Source organism: Sturnira hondurensis, unplaced genomic scaffold (genome assembly GCF_014824575.4).
Source record: "Sturnira hondurensis isolate 20B ecotype Veracruz unplaced genomic scaffold, ASM1482457v3 Scaffold0009719, whole genome shotgun sequence".
Classification (NCBI taxonomy): domain Eukaryota; kingdom Metazoa; phylum Chordata; class Mammalia; order Chiroptera; family Phyllostomidae; genus Sturnira; species Sturnira hondurensis.
The window spans coordinates 13,998,167-14,021,831 of NW_028082350.1; the positions used below are offsets into that span (position 1 = coordinate 13,998,167).

At 47.6% G+C, this 23,665-nt stretch overlaps 1 protein-coding gene across 1 annotated transcript in view; it reads left to right on the forward strand.

The window, feature by feature from the left end:
• The first annotated feature begins 6,313 nt into the window (after positions 1-6,313).
• LHFPL6 (LHFPL tetraspan subfamily member 6) overlaps positions 6,314-23,665 on the forward strand; it is a 144,639-nt gene continuing 127,287 nt past the window's right edge. The window contains exons 1-2 of the mRNA XM_037057609.1: positions 6,314-6,668; positions 8,402-8,995. Of these exons, the coding sequence (XP_036913504.1) occupies positions 8,611-8,995 (385 nt within the window). The 5' untranslated portion in view covers positions 6,314-6,668; positions 8,402-8,610. The remainder of the gene's footprint in view (positions 6,669-8,401; positions 8,996-23,665) is intronic.

Here is a 23,665-nt window from a genome sequence, read left to right on the forward strand (position 1 = left end):
ATACATTTTTCAATGTGCTTGCTTTTAGTTGGTGATAGCTCGAACCATGGTCTCTGGTGGAGCCAGTAAGGAGCACGTTTCCTCCGCAGCCAAATCTGGAAGAACGGGGGAGGGGGGGGGGTGCGGGGGCAAGTGGCAGGAGGAGTCCACAATATCACAGTTAGGACGGACCAGGGCTGATGTGGAGGAGAAGCTGGAGCCGAGGAAGGGGCCTGCTGACCGAGCCTCTGAGCCGTAGACGCCCCGCCTCACTCTGTCTGGGCGAGGGGCCTCGCTGGAGTCACAGAAGTGCCCCTGGCTCGTGGGGAGGGTGCGCCCACAGCAGAAGCGCAGGGACCGGCACCCACGCAAGCCCACGTCCTCCCGGAGGCTCCACGGGTCCCAGGTGCTCAGGCAAGTGGGCAGAGGTCACTCAAGAGAAGTTTCTCCTGAGGAGAACCAGAGAGCTGGGGAAGAAGCCTTCCCCTGGGCGGTCTCACAAAGGCTGTGATCAAGGACTTAGAGAAATCAAGGACTTTAGACAAATCAGCGTTTAAGTTCCGTTAGCATTAAAACGCCAAGTCAAGTGACTAAGTTTGGGCTTTCTTCTGTGAGACCATTTTACTGGTATATTCAATCCTGGCGACGCATCTTATTTTAGAGAAGGGAAGGATTTAAGGTGTTTAAAATACTCTTGAAACAAATATTTTTGAATTTTCTTAAAAGTTATAAGTGATTGATGGCAAATACTATCTGCAAAAATTCTGTATCTTTCCATAGACAGCACCATACTCAACTCCCTACCTACTCTAGGGAATTAAAAAAAAAAAAAAACAGAAAACGTTTGTACCACTGAAAAGCCTGAGATGACTTGATATTGGAAGGGGAAAAAAAAGAAGACTTTGAAAGTAGCAAAAGCATTACACTGATTCAATATTAAACATAATTATGTGCAGCTTTAAAATGTGTACTGGGTCATGCAGAAAAGACGCATATGTGATGTACATAATGGATTATGGACGTTTTCCATTTTGATGGTTTAATGTAAAGTCTTCGCTATGTTAAATGTAAATTTCACACTTTACATTTTTTTCTCATGAATAATGTATCGATTTAAAATTTGTACACTACATTAATTCATAAAATAATTACGTAGAGAAATCATGTAGCCCTTCATATTTCCGCAGTAATTCTTGAAGTTTAAATGAATAACGCAAACAGCAACCCTAAGGCAGCCAGCACAGCGCACACACCCGACCTCCCAGGAGTTCCCGAGGAGCGCAGTCCCACCGTCACTAAGGTTAGAAACTGCACTGAACCGGGCTACACAGCTTCTACGAGAGGCGTCTGCGTCCATCAAACACTGGCAAGGAAGTTCGTAGAAAAAGCAACCCTATTGTAACAGGGTGTTGCGACAGCCGTGACAAATGTGTGTATAAAAATGGGAGAAGGAACATTCTGAACGCAAAACAAGGTCTCACTCAAAGACCGCTCGCAATGGAGACCAAGGAACCTGAGAGGTCACTTATCCTGAGAGACTTTTTTCCTTGTGTTTAACAGATGGACACATACAATAAAATACCATAACAATACCCATTCCAAGGTGTCTTTTTAAATTTTTTGAAATATTTTTGTTTATTTGTTTTTAGAGAGAGGGGAAGGGAAAAAGAGAGGGAGAGAAACATCAATGTGTGGTTGCCTCTCATACACCCCCTACTGGGGACCTGGCCTGCACCCAGGCATGTGCCCTGACTGGGAATCGAACAGGTGATCGTTTGGTGCACTGAGTCCACTGAGATACCTACACCAGCCAGAGCTAACTGTGTCTTAAAAAGGAATACATGAAGGGGGGAAGGGTAGTTTAGGAATGAAAGAGAGAAGGAAATAGCATAAAGGAGAAACTTACCGTGATCTCAAATTATTTATTTATACTTTTCTGTACTGAAGACCGTGATGCCCACTGTTCAGCTAGGGGAGCATTTCTCAGGGTCTCGGAGCATCCACGCAGGCACAAGAACTGAGGAGCTCCACAGCCAGCAGAGTCAGGGAAAATCCTTCTGCCCTGGTTCTGTTTAGAGCCTTTCTCATTATCCTCCGGTTCTCTTGCACCTTATACCTTCCCACATCTCTCCTTGCTGGCCTGTATTCAAGGGGACCCCTCTTGTATGGGGCCAGCTTACAATAACCGAGAATTTCTGCCTTCTCTGATTTCTCAAAGTTACAACTTTAAGGAGCTGCATTTTGTAAGCCATGTTCTTAACTGTTCCTGTTTCTATCGCCCAGTTTTCGGGAAGGTCCATCCTCTCTAATGCGTACTGGGGACAATGGACGCCCACTGCAGCCACCGTTTGCTGGAGGTTCAGTTCTCCCATGGCACCATCCTGTCCTGTCTCTGGCCTGCTTAGTCCTCTGTGTTCTGTGTCGAACCCACTTTGCTGTGTGCTGGCTCTGCGGCTGCAAGAGCACAGTTGGTTTGAATAATACAGCAGGCAGGTTCTCATTGCTAACGGCAGGGATTTAAACAGCTAAGGGTGGGTTATTGTTCTCCCTCAAGAGCTGTGTGAGGGTAACACAGATGCCAGGCAGCCAGACGCTTCCCACCATTTCTCTCCTTCACTCTTACTGTGCTGGCTTCTGCCTCCAGCCATGTCACCTTGTGGTTGAATGACATTTCCATGCCCCCAGGTATTTTAAAGTCAGGCAGGAAGAAAGAGGAAGTGGGGGTGATGCTACCAGCACCCCCCCACTTTCATCTTATTGGCTACGGCTCTCACACAGCAACTCAGACTTCAAGGGAGGCTGGGCAATGGAGATTTTAGCTTTTGCTGCCTCCTGGAGGCAAGGATATGGACGAAGAGGGTTGGAAATGAACATTGCACGAGCCAAATGGTAGTGTTTGCCACAAATATGAACCAAGGAAGTCCCCTTCTAAACTCTCTCCAACGGTCAAAAGTGATTGACTCCATGGCGTATCCATATATTCCACGATCATACTCCTTTAATTTCATATAGCATACCCCATTTTTTAAAAGGTTTAATTCCCACCCTATAGGCTGCAATAGGACAAGGTTAATAATCACAATGGTATTCATTTGCTCACTAACCACCTCAGCTAATGTTGAAATACTAAGTATATATCTCTTCTTACCAGGCATTGGGATACAGTGCTAACTGTGTGTATTTTCATGACATCAAACCTATACCCTATGTGCACAGTGCTTCATCAAGTGGGAATGCTTTTAGATATTAAAAGCACCATTCAAATAACAATGACTTAGACCATATTATCACTCCATAATTTTCTTTAAAAAAATGAAAAAGGTGTGTAGCTCCACAACTTAGGGAGCTGAGGTTATGTCTCTGTGATTCCGCCCTCATGGTTACAAGAAGGCTGCCACAGTTCCAAACATCTCATCCTTCAAGAATGTGTCTACAGGGAGCCAGAGTAGTGAGAGAACCTTCTCTCTCTCAGGCCTCCTCCTTTTATCAGGGAATACAGTCTTCCCAGAGGCCTCCTTGGTGACCTTATTGGCTAGAACAGGGTCATGTTGCCCCACTAGCTCTAAGAGGGACTAGAAAAGTATCCACTGAACGAAGGAGAGTAGGTTGAGAATCAATACTGGGTAGCCAGCCAAAAGTGTTGTCATCGATGCTTTGCATCTTCCCTTGCACTTTCACATCACAGTTGCGTCTCCTGAATCTGTGAGACTACCCTCCGACCACTGGGAAGCTCAATGAGAATGAGAATGAGAGGTAGAAATGGCAGTGTGGGCACTTCTGGCTGGGAAGTCATTCAAAGATCCTTTGAAGGTGCAAATTTAATGAAAGGGTTTTCACAATATAATGCATTTAGCCTTTAAAGTAAGCATACACAGCCCAAAGAGTAATTCAGAAGATTTTATAGTTTGGGAAGATAATTACATGGTGGAATGAAGAGACAAATCAGAATTCGTGGGTTCTAGGCTCAGCTTCGGGTAAGACACGGGAAGGGTTCTGGGCCTCTACTTCATCATCTGTGAAACTGCGCCCTTGAACAAAGTCAGGTGACCCCTAAACTCCTTTTCATATATGAGTACCTACCTAATCATCTATTCTAACCTCTTTTTCCAAGTGAGATCATTTAGGCTCTGAAGATTGCCATTTGTCAAAACTCACTTGTCTGAGTTAGAATTTGAGTTCTGTATACAACACACTGTAATTTCACAAATAACTGATCTCCACCCTAATACATTTCTTTAAAAACTTCAGCCTCTTCCTCTCTCTTCTTTTTCATCTTAGGCAAAATCTCTCCAATAGCATTTACTCTGTTTAATAGAACACAGATAACAAAACCACCTCTCTGTAAAGTAATAATTGTGCCTTTCTCACAATTGCCCTTTTTGTCCTTCTTTGTTGAAGATTAGATAAAGGAGTAACCCATTAGGAAGAGTTAGTGAAGTGAGTGACACAGCAAGGAATTATTCTCAGCCACCCAGGTCAGGGCCTAAAACCCTTCTGAGCACGGGAAAGGTCCCCGAGCCATGTCCTCGGCAGGTTGAGTGAAGGGCCAGTCCGCATCTCACCATCATCATTTTGTGGGCACATGGTCCCTAAGGAGAGTGGGAGGGTGTGTCCAGTAACTGGAAGCCAGTTACTGTGCTGTCACCGAACTCAGAGTCCAGTGTTTTGTACCAGACAACGTGAATCACTTCAACCTGGGCTTCCAAGTCTGGGGTTCGAGGGTGGGCTGCCAGGGACCAGGGACCCATCTGACATTTCACTGAAATGGGTTTTCTCCACCTTGGCACTGCAGACATTTCGGGCCCAATAACTCGGAGGCGCTGTCCTTCACATGCCAGGATGGTCAGAAGAATCCCTGACCTCTAACCACTAGACACAGGGGTAATAACACCTGCCTGGCCACGATCATCAAAAACATGCCTGTCACCTGCACCAGCTGGGCATGGGGAGCGGAATCTCGCTTCTCCCCCTTGAGAATCACAAACTTCACATGCACTTGCAGGTTTTGGTTTTTTTTTTGTCTGGGAGGCTTATCAGTTGCATTGTATTTTTTTAATATAATTTTTATTTAATTCTTGTTCAAGTACAGGTTTCTGTCTTATGCATTGTATTCTTACACGGGTCTCTGCCCTGAAAGGGGCCAGTTACTCACAGCCTTCCAAAACAGTAATGAAAGAACACACACCTCCTGCAAGTACACCACCGTGGCCAGATTTGACGGCACCATTTAAAATGTACCACGAGAAACAAACACCTACCCATTTATTCCTTTCAATCACCCTGAAGAAGCACTTCACAAACTATATCCAGGGACGGTGTGTGTGTGTGTGTGTGTGTGTGTGTGTGCGCGCGCGCGCGAGCGCGCGCGCTTCAGACACGACTATTCCCGGTGGCACCATTCTTAAATCACTGCCTCCAGCAGTGACTTCCGCAGTCACTGAACAGAGCCCTGAACTTCCAAAGGGGTTAGCGCTAATGACAATGGAACATACACACACACACACACACACACACACACACGTTCAAGACTGGAAAGGAAGAAAAACATCAGTTGTTTCTTAGAAAAGGAAGCCAACGGAGGTACTGCAAGATTGAATGGAGGGATGGAAGGGAAGGGAAGGGAAGGAGGGGGAGAAGGTGAAAAGACAGGGGGAGAAGGAGAGGGGGAGGGACACAGAGACAGAGAGACAGAGAGAGAGACAGAGAGAGAAAGCCACGTTTTGAAAGAAGTTCCCAAAGAGAGGCAGAGTCCTGGGCGAGGGAGGCTTTTGCCGGAGTCTCTCCCAGCCCCTCCCTGGCTTGTCTAGAAAGAGGGCTGCCGGCCTGAACCCATGAGCCCTGGGCTGCCTATTTCTCTCATTCCCACGCCCGCACTGTGCGCCTCCCCCCGCCCCCCCCCCCACCAAGTGACCACCTCCCCAGGGCTCCTTCAAGCTCACAGGGTCGCTTGACCCCAGTCTTCAAGGCCCCGGTTCTCATCTGCCGGCCCTAACGGCGGGAGGCCACCGGGGCTTTGACCCCAAATACCAGACCCACAGAAGCAAACGGGAAACGCGTGCCCCTCGCGAGCACCCCAGAAGACAAGCAACTTTCTCCCCTACTTCTCTCTCCGTCTGCCCGCCTCCCCCGCTCTCCCCTTTGAAAGTGGTGCAAGGAGAGCAGAGCAGGAGGGGGGCTCGGGGCCCGGGGAGCCGCCCCCGGGGACAGGCTCGGATCCCAGCGGACAGAAGGGCGCGCCCCTCCCCGTGCGCCGGAAAGGTCCCCGCCGGCCGCGCCTCGCCCCGGGCCCGTCGGCTCCGGGTCCGCGGGGCGCGAGGGGAGGGGACAGGAGAAAGAGGAGGGCCGGGCGGCCGCGGGAGGAGGCGGTGCGTGCCGCGCCTGCCAGAGCGAGGTCCTCGCCTCTGCGAGCGAGTCCCCGCGCCCCGCGATCCGCCCGAGCCGCCGCCGCCGGAGACCCGCGGGGCGCGCGGGCCGCACTGGGGGCGGCGCAGCCGGTCCTCCCGAGGCGCCCCGGCAGCCGGCCGCTGCCCTCGCCCCCCAGTCGGGCCCCGAGTCTCCGTGGCCCTTAGGGACCGCGGCGAAGAAGGAAGGACGGTTTCCCGGGCGGGGGACGTTCCGCCCGGAAAAGACAGCAAGTTGAGTGCGCGCCCCGGCCCGGGGACAGAAGGCGGCCGCCGCCCGCCGGCCATGTGAGTAGACCGCCCAGCCGCCCGTGGGGCGTGGGCCCCGCACCCCCGAGTTGTGCCGCCCCGGGGTCCCGACTTCCTGCGCTGGGCGCCCGCCCGGCTCTCCCAGCCCGCCGCGGCCGCTGTGGGCGTCTGCCTCCGGGGGTGGCCGCCTTCCCATCTTTGTCCCCTCCCTTCGCAGGCCGGCTGGAAGACGCCCCGCTCCCTCTTTTTGGAGCGGGGACCCTCTGCGTCTTCGGGTGTGGGCGGGGTGGGAGAGGCCGCGGCAGGGGACTGATGTACAGGAGCCAGTCTCCGCGGACGCCCCGTGCTCCTTGTCCTGCTCTCGGTGATGGCCCTTGTCACCCCCACTCATCTTCCCCTGCCTCGTGACTCAGACAGACAAGTTTAGTCGCTAACGCAGACGCTGACCGCAGTTGACACGATTTTTAAAAAACCACAGTAGCCAGCGCTCCCCTGGACTGACGCCCCCGGACTAAGCAGGGGGCGGTGGGTGGAGAGGAACCCGCAGGGGCGAGGCTTGGGAAGGGGAAGCCGGGAGGGGACATTCGCCGGGGACTCTGCACGCTGGAGTTGAGACTTCTGGCACTGGCACTCGGGGGTGCGTGACCTTTGTGCTTCTGTATTTTTTATATGGAAAGAGTGGGAAATGATTCAGGGACTCTTGGAAAGGGAGGGAGGTGGTGGTCGTCAAATGCATGTGGAACTATTTGAAAGGTTTTATTAATTATTTCTAGAGAGAAGGGAAGGGAGGGAGAAAGGAAGGGAAAGAAACATGCATGAGAGAGAGAGAGATCTATCGGTTGCCTGTCCTATACGCCCAGTCTGGGACCCGAACCCGTAACCCAGGCCTGTGCCCTCACGGGAAATCCAACCAGTGATCTTTTGCTCCCCCCGGCCCCGCCCCCAAGGATGCCCAGGTGCTTGAGCCGCACCCGCCAGGGCGTATGTGGAACTATGTGAATGACTGGGGTTGAGTGTAGGGTAGCGGAGAGTATTATTTTTCAATTAGACACTGACTATAATTGACCTGGAGAGACAATTCCAATAATTTTATCAGAACCAGTGAATCAAAACTGCAGCTATGCAAACAAGTCCTGCACTGGCTTTCCTTCTTCTACTGTAGGAGAGGACAGGTACAGTGGAATTCCCAAATGCTACGGGATGGGCGTTGGAAGGTCAAGAGCTCCACCCATTCCAAGTGTGTAGATGGTCCATAAAGTTTGTTCAATTGACCGTGCTTTGCAATTGTGAAAATTATACTAATTATTTTATGTGGACTCCCCACAGGGAGTTAACGCACCCAAAGGGACACAGAAAAGTTAACTACAAATCGTGAGCATGACCTTGCAAACCAAGTAGACAAACCATGGTGTGGTTCATTTGATTATGATATTTGGAATTGTGTTTACTGCCAATAAAAATGCTGCATAACTTTAATGTGAGTCTATGGCATGAATTCACTTGCAAATAGAAGTCATGCATATATTTTTTTAAAGTAAATAGCTATCAGAGTTAATTTGGGAGCATTTATAGGAGATCCAGACACGAAGTTTTCGGCTAGTTTGGCAAAACTTGAATTAAAGAGACTTTACAGAGAAGGTTAAGTTCTTCCCACTTTCCAAGTCTTGAGGCAAGTTCGAAGGTGCATTCACTGAAAGCTGCGGACCCGCTGAATTGGTGCTACCACTTCACTAAAAACCCGAGACCCTCACTGTTTCTTGTTGTTCTCCCAGGGATCGTCACTGCCCTTTCTGCAGCGGAGGGGACGTGGAGGCCCAGGAAGACTGAAGAGCTGTGCTCTTCGTAGACTCTGCGCAGTACAGGAGAGGGGACTGTCACCCGCAATTCCCGTCTCCAGGGGTGCGACACCTTCACCCACTCCTGCAGCCCCAGCAGCCCCAGCACAGTCCCTCTGTGTCCTCATCGCCCTGCCCGGAGAAAGATGGCATCCAGCCTGACCTGCACTGGGGTGATCTGGGCTCTGCTCTCGTTCCTCTGTGCCGCAACCTCCTGTGTGGGGTTCTTCATGCCTTACTGGCTCTGGGGGTCCCAGCTGGGCAAGCCTGTGTCCTTTGGTACTTTCCGGCGGTGCTCATACCCTGTGCACGATAAGAGTCGGCAGATGATGGTGATGCTGGAAGAATGTGGGCGCTATGCCTCCTTCCAGGGCATCCCCAGCGCGGAATGGAGGATCTGCACCATCGTGACCGGCCTGGGCTGCGGCCTCCTCCTGCTGGTGGCTCTCACGGCCCTCATGGGCTGCTGCGTGTCAGAGCTCATCTCCAGGACGGTGGGGAGAGTGGCTGGAGGGATCCAGTTTCTGGGGGGTAAGTGACTGGCTCCACTTGAGTTGTTTACCGGAATCCCAAAGCAGTGTTGAAAATTGTGTTCCCGCGGTCTCCCGAGATTATTATAATTGACACTTGGAATGCTCTGGAGAAAGAGACCGAATGGCTTTGGTGATAGACAACCAGAGTCAAAGGTTTTTACCAGAACTGCTTGACCACGTGGAGAGTTCTTCATTTCCATACATCCTTGGACACACACGCACCATTTGCCTGCTAAGTGCCACCTACGTGGGGCAGTAGCATTTAGGTCCTTTATGATGTAGCAGGGGAGACAGTTTGCATTCCATCACTTCTTACTCTTTGTGTCCAACAGTAAGTAATTAGATTTTCTGTGTCTTACTGGAATTCTCAGGTCTAGAATGATGAAGATGTCAGAGAAACGTAGAAAAGGCTTTTGATTCCACGTAGTCATCTTAAGTCTATAATTCTCCGGTAAAATCAACTCTTACCCAATCTTAAACTCTATTTCTAAATACGTGACTACTGCTTTAAATAAGAGATCTGTTTTATGGTAAGAACTGTGAATGTCACTACAAGGATAGCTGTACGGCCTCCACTGCCTTGTTAGGGTTTCATTTCCCTGGGTATGCCTGCTTTTTAAGGGGAAAAAAAAGAATATTTAGCAAATGATGTGTGCTTGTCCCAAATGGACTGGAGAGTCTCACTAACACCAGAAAAGGTTTGATTTTTACTTGGGTTTTCTCCAACAAGTACTGCTTCAATATCTCCAGTCATATGGTTTTAATTATACTTTATATATTTTCCGCTGTGCCTTTCACCTCCATTTTTCAACCTGAAAGGCTGAACTTTCTGATTTATAATCCACCCTGATGGAATATGACAACCTCCGTAGATAATACAGAGTGAAGGGGGGAAAGCCAGGAAAATGTGTCAAATATATTTGTAACTTCGTTACAAAGGAAAAGTCTGTTACAACTCCATTTGCTGTTTTCTTCCAGTCTTCTGTGAAAAATCCAGAAGAAAACAATTAAAAATGGATAGTTTTGAGATGGAGTCTGCGTATTGGAGAAGTCCCAGCAGATGATTTCAGATTATTTAGTGTAAAACTTTCAATAGTGTTTTCAGTAAAAAAATTCTGATGATGAAACTGCAAGTGGGCAAAGTTTTGTGTTTGGAAAGGGGGTGAAGTTGCTTGCAGTTCCGTATTTCCCTGCCGGATGTAATTTTGTTTTCATCTGGTTTTTTTTTTCCTCTGTAGTTTTCCATCTCACGCTGCCCTAGAAGGCAATTTGGGGCACTTCAATGCCCTTTCTTTATTGCCTTAGTGTTTCACATTGACACACGCGGTGTGTGTGCTACGTATATTCATGCAGAGATACAGCACAGCTACTATGAAACAGAAAAGGCCTGTTGGAAGTTGCGGCATAAATCCAGGGTTTGAAAACTTGTTGATGCCGTGGATGTTAAGAATAAAACGAATGCCAGGAGTATTTAAATCTTTTTCGTCGAGAATACGCTTGATTGGCTGTTTTGGTTTCTCTGGGCTCTGGAAAAGCGCTTGGGCAGTTTCTTTTTCGCCTCTTACGGTGCATGTTACTTCCCTCTTCTCCCTTTACTTTCAGGGCAGGGACTGCTATTATTTCTGGCAGAACAGGAAAATGCTTACAAAGAGAAATCATTTCTTATTGATTATCTTTAAACATACGATGAAGGAAGGCAACAGAAAGTGAATCTGAGGCCCATGAGATTTATGCTTCCTTCTGTAAACTGTGTATAGATTTTCTGGATCGTGCAGAGCTAAATGCTTAACTTTACAGAAAAACCCAAGGAGAAAGACCAAGGAGGGAAGATATATATATATATATATTTAAAAGGGACTTGTGTTTTTCTTTGTGTATGCTTTTCATGAACCCTGGCTTGGTAATTTTACTGACATTAAGAAAAGAATATAATGTATGACCAACAGTTGGTATTCTCTCACTTCCCATATATATTTCATATTTGGCAAAAAAAAATTTCGAATGTAAAACCTAAGAGGGTTTTTCTGAATCAAAGCTCTTGAGGGCTCAAGGAGGCGAATACACCCTACTGCTCAAAATGATAGTAAATTTAAAACTAGAAAATAAGCTGAATGATGGAGAAGGCTTTAGGAAGTCTGCCATTAATTGCTGTCATGCCATGGTAAACCAGCTGAGAGAAGCAAAAAAAAAAAAAAAGGGTCAAAAAAGATTCCCCCTGTTGTTCATTTCCTAAGGGTTTGGGTTTTTATTCATATCCCCTTCAGTGGCGAATCATTTCATTTTATGAAATGTTTCCTAAGCTGGGTGGCTTTCAAGAAGATCACAGAAGCCCACCACAGTGAGTTCTGTGAGTTCCGCAGATGGCAGATGGCCGTGCCTCGGGACCAGAGTCAGCGTGGAGGGTACTGGGCCCTAAGGCGGGTGCTCTTGCTAAAAATGGTTCACCCGGAGGGTTATGTTTAGCTCAGGTTAGGGTTGTTCCAGCAACAACAGGAAGTGGCAGGGTGGCAGAGTCCAGGGGCACCCTGCCTCGCGCCAGCTGCCTGCTGGGTCCAGAGAGCACACATATGGTGTGGCATCAGGCGACAGACTCCGGCGGCACTTTGGGACTACTTAAAGGACAAAAAACGCCAACCTTAATTTTGAATAATCTTGCTGTGGTTAATTAGAGGTTAAAATGTCACCTGTCGGCCGACAGACCAATGCAAAATGGGACTCTGCACCCGGACACTGGCCACCTAGGGGAGGACTCCTCCCTTGACTTCTGTCTTCTCCGAAGGAACTAGAACATAAACTTCCCATGCCACTGTCTCCCTCTTATATTTTAAGTCGTGTTTTTGTCCTCGTTTGTAAAAACAAGTCTGGGTTGAGTTTTTACCCCCAACCGAGTTTTTAAAAGGCATGTCAAAAGCCTTTGCAAAATAGAAGGTATAACAAATATGTTAGCGTTCGCATAGTGTGGGAATGTGCTAGGAGCAAATTGAGGCTTTAATGCTGTTTTTGTTTGTCAAATAGAAAATGACGTGCTTTCAAATACTGCTGTAGTCATTAAGTACTGTGACGGAGATTTTAATGGATGTGTTGGTAAAACATGTTATTTATGGGCTCTGCAAACGAAGCCTGTAGTAAGAACGTCGTGAAGCCACGTAAGGAAGTTCCATCCGCTGAGGCCCGCACATGCCAGCATCTGAATTTGCAGGTTTCCCCTCCGGACACTGTCGTGTGGAGGCCCCCGAGAGAGTCCCAGGTTCAGAGCAATCCGCCTGCGGTGTGGATAGGAGCGGCACATATGCAGAAAATGGGTGTCGAGCGCCCAGCAGTAGCAAACAGCTTTTTCAGTGCAGACACTCCTGTGTTCTGAGCGGCCGTGGGAGACCATCTCCTCGGTTGGTTGGTAGTGTAGGGCTGCCCAAGGATGCCCGGGACGCTGACAGTGTTTCTCCTAGTATCGCTTCCTCTGTCCCTGAAAGCACTCCTGCCTTTCCAGGCCCCCCCCATAGCGCGATCCCACCTGGGCCTGTCTTTCCCCCCTTCAGGGTGAGGGCTTAGGCGCCCCCGCCCCGACCCTGCTTTAAACCTGACCTGTCATATGATACGCCACACTTTGCTTTCCTTCATACCCAGGTTCTCTGGCAAGTGGCAGCTGAGCAATAAGATACAGGATGTGTTGGCACATTAATGAGCAGAGTGGCTTTATAGTGGCAGTGTCTTCCCTGCAGTAGCTCTAATTTTAGGAAACCCAGGCCTTTCTGGGCCAGCGGGAAGAGCAGGCAGGTCTCTTTTGCTCCACTGTCAACGGCGTCTTGTAGATGCTTCATTCGGCTCCCTCTCACCTACAACCTAAGGTGCCGGTGAGTTATCTAGAAATCCAAGCCAGTGGTTCTGAAACCTTAGCATGCATCAGAATCACCTGCAGGGCTTTATAAAACACAGATTCGGGGGCCCCCCGGGAATTTCTGATCCACTAGATTTGGTAGGGTGAGGGGGCCGAAAACTCATGTTTCTAATACAGTTCCCAGATAGTTCTGAGACCACTTCTTGTTCTCAGTTAACTATTTCATGTTTTTAAAAATGTGACTTCTGGTAGACTAAGTACTTCCAGAACTTAGTTCTCTCTCTTAATACATATTCTATACATATTATAAGATATTATATATACATTACATAATCTGTATCATATATATCCTTTCATTTACCATTATCCTTTACCAGAAACAAGATTTTATAGATGGAGAACTAAAAAGAAAACCTTAATACATCCTCTGTAGTTTTCATGCAGTGGATTTTCAGTGAGGAATTACAAACTGAGAGACATGAAGACCATGCTGTGGACCACAAAGTCCAGCCCAGGCAGCCCTTGGCCAGCTCTGTGAAGCCACGTACACTTGGGAGAAGCCGGGTGACCAGGCCAGGCAGGCCTGCAGGAACGAGCCCATCTAAGCCGCTGCCGCTGGGCAGGGCGATACCTGAACCAGCTTTGACTAAGGGCCAAGCCACCTGGTCTCAAACACCCCTGGGGAAGATGTGGCACTCTCGCTGGGTAGTAGTACTTTCCAGGGCCGCAGATCCACCTGCCACCACAACCGCCTGTCCCATGCACACTGATAATATAAAGGAACCTGCTTGAGATGGAGAAGGCAACAGGGCATGCAGGGTCCGGCCAACCAGGACCAAGTGGGAGGGACATGTGGGGCCGACGGCCAATAGCCTGTGCCACACATAGCATGTGGCCTGGCTCCACATTTGTTAAAGGCAGGGATGTTGACGAATGCACCGATCTTTAATAACATCTAAGGCATCATATCTTACATGGTTGTACCTAATGATGTTTTAAAATTGTATTTCAAAAAAGCATAGACACCAGATTTGGGGGATTTTTGTTTTGGTTGCGTGTGTGTGTGCGTGTGTGTGTGTGTGTGTGTGTGCTTTCTTCCCCCAGGAGAACTTGGGCTTTAAGCCTTAATTTGGAAAGTTTTTCATGGTTTTCAGACTTTCCTATGAAGCTTCCAAGTTCTGCATATGAATAATTGATGTCAGAATTAGTACAATATTCTTTTAACTCTCTAGTGGCCCTAAAAGTCACCTAAGAGTTTATTCCACGTGGGGAGTCCAAGACCCTGCCCCGGAGAGTCTGACTCAGTGGGCCTGGGTGGGGCCCACGAGAAGTGCTTTCAACGAACCCCCCTCAGGTTCTGGACACATTTTGAGAAACGTGAGCCAATTTTACTCATTTAAAACCTTCCAGGACATACACTTGTATCAACTGTTAAGCTCTGTGTGGCTTGTCAGTTCCTTTCCGTCCAGTGTCATTATTTGGGGAAGATGTGCTCTCAGCAGCAAGGAGCAAAGTGGTTCCTAACTGCGTTCTCCTTTAAGGTGTTTTGCCGACCTGAGCTGGTCCTGGTGATGGGCGGCCCGTAGGCAGACTACCCACATCTTTTCCATACTATGCTTAGATGGAAACGCTTATTTTGACGTGTGACTCCAACTGCAAATTACAAGCCAGCTGTTATTCCAGGGCTATGTTTTGCATCCGGTGCCCTGAACAGGGAGCTGTGGCCAGCTCGAGGTCCCTGAGGTTCTTTACTGCCAAGCGTGCTCAGTTTTTCCTTATTCTGAGTTCCTAGCTTTTCCTTTCTTAGACTGTGTCTCTGAAGTCAAAAGTAATAATGATCATTATTCTCAAAACTGGTGGAAGAAGGAGTTATCCATTGCACTTGAGTCTGTCCTATTTGAAGCTATGCAAGCCTTTTTTTTAATTGTGTAGATTATTTTATTTCCTTAACTTTTGGCACGATCAAGTCTTCCTTTTCTTTACGCAGTTTTTCTAAGAGACTCTTTTGATGTTTAACTTTCTCCCCTTTGGTACCAGCAGCAGCTGACACCGCCGCAGCCCCGTTCGGCCGAGGCCAGGGTTACTAGGGATGGTTAGCCTCGCTGACTCACGGGCTACAAACTGGTTCACTGGCTGGCAAAACCATATTGTTATTCTCAAAGGAAACCAACAGAGGAGTGTCCATTTGTAACTATTCCTATTTTTAAACACTTAAAACACACACCCGAGAGCTTTAGATGGTTTCACGTTGCCGGTCCGAGTCGTCAGTGTGACGACACGGTCGGTCCTCCAACGCCCCGGCTCCCTTCACTTTCCCAGAGCCGTGTGTCGGGCACCATGGCAAAGGACAGCGGAGTCCAGTCCAGAAGTTTCCCTCGGGTTGTCATTCAGGTGCGCCTTTCGGTGGCTCTGAAGGCATCACCCTCAAGTGTGCTCTGAGGAACCCCGATTCCTGGGTGTACCAATAGGCGGTGACAGGAAGAGGCAAAATCATTTTGGGAACAAGTAGATCTGAGAAACACTTGGCTGTGGAAAGTTCATAGATCTCATCGAAGCAGAACTCGCAGAGCCTTTTAAGTGAGTTGATGGCCTCTTACCAACCTCCTGTTGGTAAGCGGGGGAGGGGGAGGGTACACTGCACACTAAGTGTAGTATCAAGTGTTTTTCTGACTCATTTGAGCGCCGCACGCCAAAGGGACCAGCGATCTGTGGACTCTATTCTGTTCTCATTTCACCCCAGTGAGGCAGGTGATTTTTTTTCTTTGTAGCGGAGGCCACTGCATTTTAGAGAGTGACGCCCCGAGCCATCCATGAGTTACTGGCTGAGCTGTGAATACTGTCACCATAATAGAGTATTCATTGACACTCCCTGTTGTTTGCGTATCGAATTCAGAATTCCTGACCATTATGGATAAGACGTCCCTTCACGGGACATTTTTAGTGCGTCTGTGGTCCTCAGTTTCCATGTGCAGGACGACAGAACCACTTGGAGTGATAAACTAATCCTGCCGCTCCTGGAGAAGTGAGCGCAGCACAGGTGGGTGTTGATAGTGGTCTGTGTGGCAGGGAGACCGAGAGAGCAACGGGCCGACACACCTGACCCAAACGCACATACTGTCTTTTAAAAATTACTTAACAGGAGAATCTGCTCTTTCATTATTGCATGCTGGCCAAGTTTTCTAGCACATATGACTCACTGTCAGAGGCTTTTACAATAATCCTCCGTTAAGAGTGAAGATGATGTTAATGCCAGAGGACCCTCCCCTTAAATAACAAGACCCACGGCCTTCTGCCTCTCTTTAGAAGTGAAGGATGGTGTTCTGGGTTGTCAGTCTTGATCAATAAAATATGAAGATCGAAATGAACAAAGTTCTAGTCAGATCGCTCTGACGGAGCCTGGTGCTCTCCCGAGGGGTTATTTTTAGAAGATCACCGTGTCACAGTCACTTGGCCCCAGTTCCAGAACGTTGACTTTGCCGACTCGTTAGCGGGGCATCTCATTAGCCTCTCTCTTCTTTATATGGTGGACGTCACACCACTTCGTGACTTGCTCCTGGAGTCCCTGAAGCTCAAATCGTAACTGTCAGCTCCAGAACCGACCTGTGTATCAAATTTTTTAATAATCAGGCAACACCAAGTACCTTGATGGTCAAAAGAGGCATAAAATATTGTTGGATAAGAAGAAAGCTACTTTCTCTGGCTCCCTGTTTTTCTTGTATGGCTCCTCTTCAAACAGAGCAGGAGCTCAATTTATGTTTTCTTTCTAGTCCTGCAGTGACTAGAATAGCAAACAACAGCTTATATTTTCAATTACTACTGGAAGTATTATTTAGTTTCAAATATTTATTAGCCATATTTTTACCAGTAAGTTGTGACCTTGTTCTTCTATACTTCACAGAAATATTTCAAAGATGAAATAAAATAATGTTAACAAACGGGGACATTTAAAGCAATATCCCCTTAACTAATGTGCCCTGTATAATGTTAGTCCTTTGGAAAAGCGTGCTCTTCAGTTACATGTTGAAATGCTACTGTATAACATGCCTTCCTCTTCAAGGACATTTTAAAAGCCCTGATTGGGTTTTACTTATTTTCTGTGATGAAGGAACCAACCGCCATGGTTTTCACATCTGTGTTCCCCACAGACTCATTCGGTGAAATCCTAATGCCCAAGGGGATGACATTAGGAGGCAGGGCCTCTGCTAGGTGATCAGGTCATGTGGGTGGAGCCCCCAGGAATGAGACCAGCGCCCTTACACTGGGAGTTGGAGAGAGCACCCTCGCTTGCCCTTCTTGCCATGGGGGGAGACAACAAGAAGTCTTCGACCCAGAACAGGGCCCTACCCTGCCATGCTGGCGAGCTGATCTCTAACTTTGAACCTAGTCTGTCCTGTTTCGTTACAGCAACTCCAATGGACTAAAAGCTTCATTTTAACACTGTTTTTCAACAACTAATACAGAATGGCAGAGTCCCATCCACCTGAAATATGCATTAACACCCATTTGAATTAATGGCCAGCAGAACAAGCTTTGGGAGGGAAGTGGTCAGTTTTACACCAGGGGATAGTGTCTGCGGGTGCCTAGCAGTATTCATGGAGTGCCTACTGCATGCCAAATAGGGTGGTAGGTGTTAGGATGCAAATTGAGACAAGGGCTCCGCACTTCAGCACAGTCGCATGCAGGCAGCCCAGGTGTGAGCTGTGATCACAGCCCGAAGACGCATGGTACACACGCACACTTCCGTGTTTGCCGTGCACAGTGGTGAGCAAGGCCCACTCAGTAGCCAAGTGGAGCAGTCATGTTCCTCTCTGCCCTTCTGCTTGGCCATCCATGTTAGGAGACTTGACATTTGGCATCTCGATTACATGCAGCCAGTGGAGGCGGGGACAGCCAGACGTTTCTCCCTCTCTAGCTCTTTCCTGGACAGTATCTTTGACAACAGTTGTCTCTCCTCCCAGAACTTTTCAAAGCCAAGGACTTAGGGAAAAATTTTATGGGAGTTCAGGGACTGGCAATCGACCAGGTGTGACTTAGGGAGGATGGGACAAAGGGTAAAAGTGGAGAGGACAGATGGGGTCAGGTTTTGAATTTACATTCCATGCAATGAACTCTACAGTTAAGTGAACTTCAGCTTCTCAGTGGCTGTGGTTGACATTGACTTAGGGACTATGCAATCTGGTAACAGTGGAGAGTGGAGATTGATTTGGGGAACTCCCGAAACCAGAAAAGGCAGTGAGAGCCGGTAGAGTAAGATGCAGAGAATCTCATGAAAGCTGTGGGAATACAGAGAAAAGAATTTTGAAGACATTTCTGAGGGAGAGGCAAGTAGGTCTCGCTGCTCCTGTCTTTAGATGAATAGGTGAATGAACGAATGAATGAATGCCTCGGTCGTTCTGTATTTCTGTTCATATAAGAAAGTAGGCTGTTTCATTTTTTTCTAGTCTCTCATAATTAAAGGAAACAGGAAAATGTGACTTACAATAATATTGTCACTCCAACGTAATTTATAGTTCTCATATACTTGTTATATAAAATCTCTGAGAAACAGAAACGTGTCTTTGGGTCCTAAAACAGTGTGATTTTGAGGCTGCGTGTCATCCTCATTTGATAAGGTGCTCCTGGTGAGGGCTGCTGTGTAGGGGCATGCCCGTATTTCTCCGGGTTACGTGGGCTGGGCCCCCTCCGGCACCGTGGCTTTCCAGCATGTGTGTGGGGGAAGTGGGAGCCGAATGCATAGTCAAATCTGGTGTAGCTTTTCCTTACTCGGGGCCACAGCTGGTCCTCGGGACAATCCGAGGTTCCCACATTACCTCTCCTCCCCTATGTGTGCCCAGGGGGCTTGTATTAAAAATAGAAGGTTTTTCACATTCTCTTCCATGAGGTTAGGACATCACTTTTTGTTGCTGATCATTTGATTCGCTTTTCTTATTTGGCATTGCAATACCTAACTTCAATGGGAAATTGCAGTCCTTCGAAATCAAGGCAATGTCTTTCTTGTCTCCCTCGTCCCTTCTAAGTAACTGAGAGTTACTTCTTCTGACAGTGCTCTGAGGAAGAACATCAATTCCAGCCTTAAGGGAAGTTACCCAGGTATTTACAAGGCTTGAAAGTGTAGACATACTGGATGTGACAACATGAGGAAAGTTTGTTCTTTCTTCAAGAAAGAAAAACAAACTATGTCTGTTTTTCTGTTTGGCCTGGGTGGGTGCGGTTCAGGTTCTGATGGGACTTGAAGGTGGAAGGCCGAGTGACCAGTTGGAAACACAGGCCAAAAGCTCATGAGAAACATCAGCTTTTTGTTAGATTTTATGTATTTATCTTTAGAGGGGAAGGGAAGGAGAGAGGGAGAGAATATCAATGTATGGTTGCCTCTTGTGGGTCCCCTGTGGGGAACTGGCCTGCAACCCAGGCATGTGCTTTGACTGGGAATTGAACCACGATCCTCTAGTTCACAGGCCTGCGCTCAGTCCACTGAGCTACACCAGCCAGGGCAGATCAGGTTTTATATATATGAATTATATATTCAATCTGAAATTGAAAATATATATTCAATTCATATATGAATTATGTATTCAATATATATTCAATATTTGATTGAATAGATATTCAATTCATATATGAAGATATGTTTTCAAAAAATACATTTTTCATATACATCTATGAAAATAGTTTCTTTGAAAACCTTCATATGAGAGGGTTACTTTGTTTACTCTTTTTTCTCTTATTGATTCCAGAGAGAGGGCAAGGGAGGAGAGAAGAAAGGGAGAGAAACATCAATGTGAGAGAGAAACATCGATTGGTTGCCTCCTGCACATGTCCCAGCTGGGGACTGAATCCGCAACCCAGGCACATTCCCTGACTGGGAATCGAACCGGCAACCTTTCAGTTTGCGGGATGACACCCAACCAACTGAGCCACACCAACCAGGGCTGCTTCACTTACTCTTTAAAAGACAGGCTTTCAAACCCTGACACTTTCTTTTACTTTTAGCTGTATTGATTGGAAGGCAAGCTCCTAGCTCTGTATAACTCAATCAGCAATTCTAAGCCTCCCTTAGGATGGTGTCCAGTGCATAGCAGCTACTATGCAGATGGAGCAGGATTCTGAAGTTTGCTCTTTGAAGGAATATGTCCTATTTTCTTGCAACTTCTGGCGTAATTGAAAGAAAAATTCAGGTAGGGGGAAAATCACTTTGCATGATGTTCATTGACACGAAGAGTCTGGAAATGGCCATGCAGTTAACAAGCAGAGGTGCGAAGGGTATGTATTTTAACCTTTTTATTTTTTGTGTGGTTTGAATCTCATGCGTAAAGGCGGTATTTGATGGAATATTTTGACCTCCTGGTGAAAGACAGTTGGTTCATTTATCTCAGCCTCCCACTGGTGGCTCCCTGATTGTAGTGTCCAGGGAAGCACCATTTAAAATTCGGTTGGGCTGCCTGTTGCTCGTGGTGCCCAGTAGGTTCCACTACATCCCGCAGCCGTGAGCTCGTCCTCCCCTGTGTGGGACCGTTTCACGTACATTTGACTTCAGCGTAGCCCCACGCACCTGTGTCTGGCGTGGCATTGACCTTGCAGTCCAGTCAAGGCTGACCTGGCCGTCTGGTGAGATTCGAAGATGACAGAGAATATTGGACAAGGGAAATGTTTTGATTTCTCTCTACATTCTCTATTTAGCTGATTAAGCTTGTAAATTGTGGCAGATTGTTTTTGTGGCATTACTTACAGCCTAAGATCAGAATATCAACAGTTTCTTACCACGTGGGATGCTTCCAAATTTCACATGCAGTCAGATCCTGGAAAAATATGTTTCTGTAACACCAAATAAGATGAAATGGTAGTATTTTTGTTCTTATATTAGCCAATCTCCAAGTGCTGCCTTCTGTTCGTGTGTTCAGCTTGTTCTTCGGCCATGTGGTGTTGTGCAAGGCGCGTGAACACAGGGTTTGGACAGATGGAGCTGGATTCTGGCTCTTGTCAGCTCCACAACCCTGTTTCCAGACTCAGGGGGTTCGCCGCTTGGGGTGCTCCATTCAGGAACGAGAGGTGGTCGGTTGCCTTGGCCCGTGCAGCTCAGTTGGTTGGAGCTCTGACTCGTACAACAAAAGGTCACAGGTTTGATTCCAGTCAGGGTACACGTGTAGGTTGCAGGTTCGATCCCCAGTTGGAGCACATGCAGGAGGCAACTGATCAATGTTTCTCTCTCATATAGATCTCCCCTCTCTCTCTCTCTCTCTCCCCTGCCTGTCCCCCAATTCTCCTCTCTCTAAAATCAATAAGCATGTCCTCGGGTGAAGATTAAAAAAAAAATATGACAAGTAGTTGTCAGCAAGGTAGTTTTACTTACTTACAGCAAATAAAGGAGACAGGGGTTTCCTATCCAAAGCTCTGTCTCCCCGAAGGGAGGCTTAAGCACCACTAGTATACAGTAGTCAATTACATATCGATTTCTCCTTCATAGTTGGCTATCCTCATCCAGTTGGGTCCTTGCCCAGCTTCCCCCGTTTATGGCAAAATATTGTACTGCATTTTAACATTGAGCAAGAATAGCATGTAGTAAGAATGGCTCAGACCTGGAGGCTCTTGCCCTGCCTAACAGTCCTGGTGAAGGTCCTAACGTTCGGCTTCAGTTCCTGCACCTCTTACTCACGGTCACACTAACTCACTGGGTTGTCGTGACGGTCAGATACGTGCGAGTCACACCGTGTCAGGCCTGGAAAACCAGGTTCCCAATGAGTGGCGGCTATTCCTAATAGTTCAGTTAACTTCAATTTTCAAACTTAAGCTTACCTGAACAATTTCGTATGGTCCATTCTTTACACAAATATGCACAGAATCTCACATGGTGCTAGGCAGCATTCCAGATATTAGGGACAAAGAAATGAAGCAGGCTAAGAAATGACTACAAAAACGATGGGGAAAGAACTTTGGCTATGCTGCCATCTACTTCGAGCTTGCTAGGTACCCTCCCAGCCAGTTTGCGAACCAGGGTGACTCTTCCCTGCAAAATTTTCACTGGCTCCATGTGACTGCCACAGATCACACATTTGAGGTGCAGTATACACATCCCTATAGAGATTCTCAGTGTTTGAACAAGTGGGTTTCTTTTTCTAGTGCGTGCCCCCATAGTGTGGGTTTGCTTCGCCGTGGTGATGTTTTTATACCACTGTAAACACTCCATCTGTCCTTCAATCCAGTCCCTCATATCCGTAGCCTGGTCACTGCCTGTCTGTATTTGTATCCCTCGTGCATAACCAGGGTAAAAGTGTTTCGGGTTCAAGTCCACTTTTAATGCAGCCTTTTATAACATCCCGCACACTCTTGTACGCACTTTCCCAGTTAGTCTGACAACCCCGCTGCAGCCTTGCACTTGAAATCGTGACAGACGACTATGGAGGACAAAAGAAGAAAATACAGTTCAGGTGTGTGAGCTGGAGAGCAATTTATCAATTCCTGGCTCTGGTCACTGACTCCCCCTTGGAGGGAGGTCATCGCCGTTCCGCCAAAAACAAGCCTCCATATTGAGTTCTTCAGCTGGATTGCTGTTTTATCTTCACAAAATAATCTCGCCAGCGGCCTTTGCAGGTGATGTCCAGGGGAAGTTTCCTAAGATTGGAGCTCAGTGCAGGGGTTTGGGAGCTCTCGTTTCTAGACCTCAGGGGATTTGAACCAAATAAAAGGAAAATACCTTTGATGGTTATATATAACTCTTTAAAAACTGTACCAACTATATGGTAAGAGGAAGATAAAATGCTTTTTGAAATGGGAGATAGAAACGGGGCAGAAGAATGTGCGATAAAACAGTGAATTACTTTGCTGTCAGAGGCTGGATCCTGTAGAACAATGAGAAATTTTATTGTCTTGAACACACTGTGAAATAGTTAATGGGTAACTGGATATAGCTGAAACATGCCACTATGGTGGTCATCATCTCTGAGCGGCCATTAAAAAAAACTTGGCATAAAATATTGTTCTCGGGTCTTGTCCAGGGGCACGGCATTGGTGTTAAGTGGCTCAGGAGACCCGGTGAGTGTCTGCCTTTCGCCTGACTCCCTTCCTGCACACCTGGCTCTCTTCCTGCACACCCCCCTCCCTCCACAGCATCCCAGGTTGCCTCCTGAGCCATCTTTCCGGCTGTGGTCATGGCCCTTCAAGGCCCTCAGAGTACCTGGGTCACTCCCGGGGGATAAAGACCTTCTACAGTACCCCGCTAAGTTCCCTTCGTCTCGTCACCATCCACCGACATCCTTCCTGGGCACTCTGCTCAGGCCGGCCTGGGCTTTCTGGTGGTTCTTGTGCTCTCTCTCCCCAGTCCCACTTTGGTTCCTGTACAGAAACTATTTCCTTCACCTTTCTCTTCCCTTTTTCACAAGCCCCAAATCTACTTGTCTTTCAAGGCCAGATTAGGATGTGGACTCCTCCAGGCAGCCTTCTCTGATTGCACAGCTGGAAGGAACCCTGCCTGCTGTGGGCATCCTTTCCACTTTATCAACATTGTACTTACTAGTGGAGGCCCGGTGGGCACAGCACTATCTGCCTCGTGCGATTGTCAGGCCCCTACTATAATGTCTCGGCACACTCTGTACTTATCCCTACTGCTATACTTATTTGACTGATGATTTGCTTAAAATCATTCTGGAAAATTTTAAATCTACGTACTCACCTGTGCAAGGTACTAATTTGCGGTCTGTGCTCTCTTTGTGACACTGTGAATTACCCCCCTTTCTTTTGGCCAGGTCACTTCTTCTGTCCAGTACTCATGTGGTTACCAAACAAAAAGAGAAGGTTCAGGTGTCCTCTGCCACAAAAGGCCGACTCGAAAGGCATTGGCTG